This window comes from Procambarus clarkii, chromosome 36 (assembly GCF_040958095.1).
Source record: "Procambarus clarkii isolate CNS0578487 chromosome 36, FALCON_Pclarkii_2.0, whole genome shotgun sequence".
In the NCBI taxonomy this organism is placed as follows: Eukaryota; Metazoa; Arthropoda; class Malacostraca; order Decapoda; family Cambaridae; genus Procambarus; species Procambarus clarkii.
This window is the reverse complement of record NC_091185.1, coordinates 4,261,369-4,269,113: the sequence shown is the minus strand read 5'-3', so window position 1 is coordinate 4,269,113 and position 7,745 is coordinate 4,261,369. Positions and strand designations below refer to the sequence as shown.

The 7,745-nt window shown below is 43.7% G+C and overlaps 1 protein-coding gene across 1 annotated transcript in view; it reads left to right on the top strand.

Moving 5' to 3' along the window:
• The window catches only part of LOC123751222 (uncharacterized), a 7,593-nt gene extending 4,164 nt beyond the window's left edge, over positions 1 to 3,429 (top strand). Inside the window, exons 2-3 of the mRNA XM_069336489.1 lie at positions 498 to 1,344; positions 3,071 to 3,429. Of these exons, the coding sequence (XP_069192590.1) occupies positions 498 to 1,283 (786 nt within the window). The 3' untranslated portion in view covers positions 1,284 to 1,344; positions 3,071 to 3,429. The remainder of the gene's footprint in view (positions 1 to 497; positions 1,345 to 3,070) is intronic.
• The last annotated feature ends 4,316 nt before the right edge of the window (positions 3,430 to 7,745 follow it).

Here is a 7,745-nt window from a genome sequence, read left to right as displayed (position 1 = left end):
CTGTTGCAACAATGGACAATGGCTGCTAAAAATAAATATGACCTTTTGCCCAAATAATGATCCTTGAATTCTTCTTTTGGACAATTTCACGTGGCTCGGGTCAAAGGTCTTAGCTGGCAGGGCTCTGAGTCAAGCAGCCTCTCTTCGTGAAGTCTGGAGAGAGTGTGACGACTGCCAACCAATCCCAGAACGGATTCCGTGATGCGTGACCTCTTAGGTCGCCTCCCATTGGCCCCTCCAAGGTTAAGTGACGTTTACAGGCATCGTCCCAATAGAGCTACCGCCAGACGCCATCTTGTTCTACCAGAACTTTCCATAGAAATACAAAAATATAGGATTCATTATAGAAATAAATTATATATCTTCACTATAAATGGTCTGTTGTAGTCCTGAGCGCTTGTAGCGAGTGAACATGACTCTGAGAATACCTCAGGTTTACATCTGAGGTAAACTCTCGCTTCCAGGTATATATATGAGTTCCTTTTTTTCTTCGGCAGGGCGGATTGACTGGGCGGGAGCAGGAACCGCCGCTGACCTTGGTGGGCGGACCTCTTGCCGCCTCCACACCCACCTCTACCACCACCCCGCCCACACTCTACGCCTGCCATAACCCGCCCACACCAACCACCACCCCGCCCACGATCTACGCCTGCCATAACCCGCCCACACCAACCACCACCCCGCCCACGCTCTACGCCTGCCACAGCCCGCCCACCACAACCACCACCCCGCCCACGATCTACGCCTGTCATAACCCGCCCATTGCAACTACCTCCCCGCCCACACACTACTGCCACAGCCCGCCCACCCCAACCTCCACCCCACCCACACTCTACGCCTGCCACAGCCCGCCCACCACAACCACCACCCCACCCACACTCTACACCCGCCACAGCCAACACCTCTCCACACTCTCCATCCCCCACTCCTACACCTGCGACGCTAATAACACACCTGTTTACACCCAACACCCTGCTCCATCCTACCCACGGGATGTGACCTTCATGCCCATACCCTACACCCAAGACTACCAACCTCCCAGCGACCCTTACACCACAGAACCCTACAACACGGACATACCCAGCCTGCCATACCCTCACTATACCCTCAGCCTGGGCAGGAAAGGCAGGCTGGCCAGTTCACCAAGTGCAACTTGCGTTAATGGATGCACGACCTTCCCCTTATCCCCATCTAAGGGGAGTGAGCCCCAAGGGGAGCCTTGCCCCTGGGAGGACCCGAACGATAGGAGCATCAGCCCTTCTCACAGAGAAAGCTCCGTGTAGAGGAGACTCCTCCTTCGGCGTCCCCGACACCAAGACCCAATCCCAGGAACGCCTCCTTCAGGTAGGCAACAATGTTAATAGCACCATTAAGGGCGCTAGGAGACAGGTAATTAGCACATTCAATGGGGGGTAGTTGGGTAATCCAAAGCCCCCCCCCTTCCCATCCCTGGAACGCGATAATGAGATTGTAGGAACGATGCTGTGATAATCACCGCGGGTCTCCCACGGTAATCAACAGCTTAGGAAACAGGTATCCCAGGTACATCAACCAGGCGCTCCCACAGTCAATTACCACGGGGGATTAGGTCTTTATGAGGGGTACAAACTCATCTGGATCTCATAATAGGCAGAGGAGAATGAGGAAGGGAATGAGCATCCCATGGGCGCCTTTCTAAGGTGCTAATTGGCAAGTTGTGAGGCAGGTGTGTGAGGCCAGGTGTGCGAGGCCGGGTGGTGAGGCCGGTGTGTGAGGCTGGTGTGTGTGAGGCAGGTGAGTGAGGCAGGTGTGTGAGGCAGGTGTGTGAGGCAGGTGTGTGAGGCAGGTGTGTGAGGCCAGGTGTGCGAGGCCGGGTGGTGAGGCAGGTGTGTGAGGCAGGTGTGTGAGGCAGGTGTGTGAGGCCGGGGTGTGAAGCCGGTGTGTGAGGCAGGTGTGTGAGGCAGGTGTGTGAGGCAGGTGTGTGAGGCAGGTGTGTGAGGCAGGTGTGTGAGGCCGGGGTGTGAAGCCGGTGTGTGAGGCAGGTGTGTGAGGCAGGTGTGTGAGGCAGGTGTGTGAGGCCAGGTGTGCGAGGCAGGTGTGTGAGGCAGGTGTGTGAGGCAGGTGTGTGAGGCCAGGTGTGCGAGGCAGGTGTGTGAGGCAGGTGTGTGAGGCGTAGTAGTAGGGAGGTCAGATAATGGTAGTGAGGACGTGGTACTTCACTATACAGTGCCAAATGGGGGGAGTAATGTCTACCCCTTTATGCCCGGCCAACTAGCCCATGATAACACCTGTTGTGTTATCATAACTATTCTAACACAACCTCTTGTGTTATCACTTAACTATTGTAACGCTTTTACAACTTATTTTGTTCAGGGCGCCCCCGCTTGTTGACCTCCAGGACACGTTAATGATCGTTAGGTCATTACCTCGTACCAGAGGTCACTATCAACAAGGTCACTAACCTTGTTAATAGTGACCTTGTACTATCCGCTCTCACTACTGGGTAATGATAGTGAGATTAGGTAATCATACTTCACTATTCACTTTACACACAGAAATCACAATAGCGTGATGCATCAAATGAGCAAATCCACAAGGGCCGTGACGAGGGTTCGAACCTACGTCCAAGAGGTTCCTAGACGCTGCCTTAATCGACTGAGATACGACATGGTCAAAAGAATTGCAACCGGGAACTTTGACCGGAATTGACCCGTGGTAGCTCAGGATGATTTCCCGGTTGCAATTCTTTGACCATGTCGGAGCTCAGTCGATTAAGGCAGCGTCTGGGATGCTCTCGGACGTAGGTTCGAATCCTCGTCACGGCCCTTGTGGATTTGTTCAACATCCACGTTGTTTTAGAGAAGAACAAAATAAAAGATTTTACAAAATTTCGAGTTTATTTGAAATTAAAAAAAAAAACTCAACATATTCTCCAAAAATTGTCTTTTGACTCATCACGTCATCGTGAAATTGTGTATTATTGTCAATTCTCTTTTTCGAAATTTCCTGATCGGACGAATTTTGATTTTCAGCTATTTCAATAACATTTATTCATTAATTAACAGAAACAATATTTCTTTTTTAATTACAGCTGTGTTGACCACACCTGATCTCCAGCACTGCCCTGCTGTTCAGCACACACCTGCCCCTACAGCTGCCCCTACACCTGTTTCAGTCTCTGTTCACCTGCAAAAAAAAAAAAGAACTGCTCCAACTGTGCAAATCGGAGCGTAGGCCGCAGCAACATCAGTCGCAAACAACAATAGATTTACTGATCACACGCACTCGAGGGGGAAATATATCCAAGCCCGTCACACAGAATTTTAAAATGGGGTTCAGGGTGAACCCTATTTTCTGTGAACCCTCTAACCCTAGAGAGTTTGGGTTTAAATATGTATTTTTATCTGCATTCTGTGGCCACCAACAAGATTATATATATATATATATATATATATATATATATATATATATATATATATATATATATATATATATATATATATATATATATATATATATATATATATATATATATATATATAAATGAAAACTCACACCCCAGAAGTGACTCGAACCCATACTCCCAGAAGCAACGCAACTGGTAACTACAGGGCGCCTTAATCCGCTTGACCATCACGGCCGTCAAAAGGAAGTGATAGCCGAGGCTATTTGAGCCACTTCCCCGACGGCAACTCGGATGGTAATCTTGGGCATAGCATTTCACCAAATCACCTCATTCTTTGGGGCACACGTGAGGAACACAAAAAATTTTGTGTTCCTCACGTGTGCCCCAAAGAATGAGGTGATTTGGTGAAATGCTATGCCCAAGATTACCATCCGAGTTGCCGTCGGGGAAGTGGCTCAAATAGCCTCGGCTATCACTTCCTTTTGACGGCCGTGATGGTCAAGCGGATTAAGGCGCCCTGTAGTTACCAGTTGCGTTGCTTCTGGGAGTATGGGTTCGAGTCACTTCTGGGGTGTGAGTTTTCATTCGCATATAGTCCTGGGGACCATTCAGGCTTGTTCGCATATATATATATATATATATATATATATATATATATATATATATATATATATATATATATATAGATATATATTTATATATATATATATATATATATATATATATATATATAGAGAGAGAGATATATATTTATATATATATATATATATATATATATATATATATATATATATATATATATTTATTTTATTTTTTTTTTTTTTTTAATTAACATAGGAAGGGAGTACCACCTCTAGCTGGAAGAAGGGGGACCCATAGCCTCGGAGGAAACCACGCATAACGCATTAGAGGGAATGTTTAGATCCCCTCCAATTCAGTTTCTGTGTGCTTTTCTCCTACCACCCCCTTCCTTGAATATTTTTTGTGCTTTATTATGCATTTGATGGTTACAAGATATACATGGGATATATATATATATATATATATATATATATATATATATATATATATATATATATATATATATATATATATATATATATATATATGTCGTACCTAGTAGCCAGAACGCACTTCTCAGCCTACTATGCAAGGCCCGATTTGCCTAATAAGCCAAGTTTTCCTGAATTAATATATTTTCTCTATTTTTTTTCTTATTAAATGATAAAGCTACCCATTTCATTATGTATGAGGTCAATTTTTTTTTATTGGAGTTAAAATTAACGTAGATATATGGCCGAACCTAACCAACCCTACCTAACCTATCTTTATAGGTTAGGTTAGGTTAGGTAGCCGAAAAAGTTAGGTTAGGTAGGTTAGGTAGTCGAAAAACAATTAATTCATGAAAACTTGGCTTATTAGGCAAATTGGGCCTTGCATAGTAGGCTGAGAAGTGCGTTCTGGCTACTAGGTACGACATATATATATATATATATATATATATATATATATATATATATATATATATATATATATATATATATATATATATATATATATATATATATATATGCAACAAGCCTGAATGGTCCCCAGGACTATATACAACTGAAAACTCACACCCGAGTTCGGGTGGGTTCGAGTCACTTCTGGGGTGTGATTTTTCAGTTATATATATATATATATATATATATATATATATATATATATATATATATATATATATATATATATATATATATATATATATATATATATATATATATACAGTCAAACAAGGCCAGAAACAAATAAAAACAGTAACTAGAATGTGTATAAATATTTTCTTTTGATAATAAAATTGTTAAGCATTTTATCAAGAGATTAAAGCAGTCAAAATTTAAATAAAGGAAAGTTGGCAACATCTCGGTGAGTTAACAGTCACATAGTGACTTAAAATTAAAGTGAATTTTGAGTTACAATAATTAATGTTAGCCCCCTCCCCACACACACGCGCGCGACACACACACACACACACACACACACACACACACACACACACACACACACACACACACACACACACACACACACACACACACACACACACACACTGCAGGGGAAACATGTTCGCGACATTCCTAATACCACCAAATGTTCAAATTGGTCATAGTTCAGATGAGTACCGCCAGGCGGCGTGTCATAGCGGCCCCGGATGTGTGTGTGTGTGTGTGTGCACTCACCTAAATGTGCTTGAGGTGGTTGAACTTCGGCTCTCTAGTCCCGCCTCTCAGCCGTCAATCAACTGGTGGACAGGTTCCTCAGTCTATTCCGCTCAATCATTTCTACTTATTATTCTGTGTATGGAGTCTACTCTATGTCCACCACATCACTTCCTATTAAGTTCCATTTCTTAAAACTTCAAAGCTTTTTTTAATGCCTTTTTCGGCCCATTTGAGTACTAAGTTTTCCCCTGTGTCCAGTCTGTCTTTATCTACCCCCTCTCAATTCCTTTGAGTATTGTAAACGTGGTAATCATGTCTCCTCTTCCAGTGACGTGAGGTTTTATTTCAGTAGCCCTTCCTCATAACTCATACCTCTCAGTTCCGGGAGTAGTCTGGTGGCGTACCTCTAAACTTTCTCTAGCTTCGTCCTGTGTTTGACTACACATGGACTCCACATGGAGCCGCAGACTCCAGAATTGGTCTGACATGTGTATGTATATGCATATGCATGAATATGAATACTGAATGGTTTAATATCTTCGTCGTTAGAATAAAACACCTTAGTAGCGATCAGAGTTGAACAGGTCAGTGCCACGGAGTTAAAACCAGGTCAGTGCCGCACAGAGCCAAGGTCAGGTCAGTGCCACACAGAGCCAAGGTCAGGTCAGTGCCACACAGAGCCAAGGTCAGGTCAGAGCCACACAGAGCCAAGGTCAGGTCAGTGCCACACAGTGCCAAGGTCAGGTCAGTGCCACACAGTGCCAAGGTCAGGTCAGTGCCACACAGTGCCAAGGTCAGGTCAGAGCCACACAGAGCCAAGGTCAAGTCAGTGCCACACAGTGCCAAGGTCAGGTCAGTGCCACACAGAGCCAAGGTCAGGTCAGAGCCACACAGAGCCAAGGTCAGGTCAGTGCCACACAGTGCCAAGGTCAGGTCAGAGCCACACAGAGCCAAGGTCAGGTCAGTGCCACACAGTGCCAAGGTCAGGTCAGAGCCACACAGAGCCAAGGTCAGGTCAGTGCCACACAGTGCCAAGGTCAGGTCAGTGCCACACAGAGCCAAACACCACTCTGCTATCCTATATGCTACATTACCTGATTTAGTTCATCTTTTTGTGTTTTTAAATATATATATATGTAATTTGCTAGAATAAACTGCTTATGTATGTATAATTTTAGCTAATGGAAACATTTTTCTCACTTGGCCAAAGAAACCCGGTGCCTAGTGTGTAATTACATCAACCTCCCCTCCCCCCTAAACCCCCGTCGGCATCAATTTCCCCTCAACTCCCCTCATCAACCGTCTACACATATTTCTATCTCATCAAGTCATCCACTGATGGATTGAAGGCACGAGAACATTGCATTCAGTTCATATTTATTTTCTATCGATTGGTGCTCCCTGTTCTTCTGACCAAATAATGTTATTTCGTTCTACTGAATTCGGTTCAGCTTTTGTTATCACCTTTTACGTCAGTTACGTCAGGTCAGTTGAGATACCAGGTCAGAGGTCAGAGGTCAACTGGGGTCGTTGAAGGATTGCATTGTACCAATGCACTTGTTAATACTCTTAAGAAATAATATGAAATCTGTCTCTGTGATAAATATATAATTAGTGTGACGGATGATCTACTAATTAATGAACCATTTTCCTGCGCTTATACAATTACGTGTAAATAAACCATTGTAGTGAGTGAATTACCCTTCCCTTTCCGTCAACTGTCTCCATTGTTTTGTTCTAGTAATTACGGTCATAGAATTAGAATTTGTGGATTGAACTGCTTTGATAACATTTTTGGTGAACATGGTTTATTTTCTTCTCTAAAGGGAGTTTCCTAAAAAAAATAAAATGCTTTGTTGAAGAAGAAATTTTTGAACTTTATATATAATTCAGGTGTCAGATGGGTTTTAGTGCACGACTGTTCAAAGCGGTATAGATGTCGTAAGAGCGAGAGAAACATGAGAATCAAAAAATCAAGAAACTGAAACAAAGAGAATCCAAATATTGAACAGTATTGTGTGCCCTGTCTCTTGAGAGGAAGAACCAAGAGTGTGTTAATGTGTCTGAGGAGTTCTTCCTTGTGTGTGTTGTCTTGGAAGACTCGACATTCCCCCAGGGTAATGACTGTGTATATTGTGTCTAGTTGTAATGTGTGT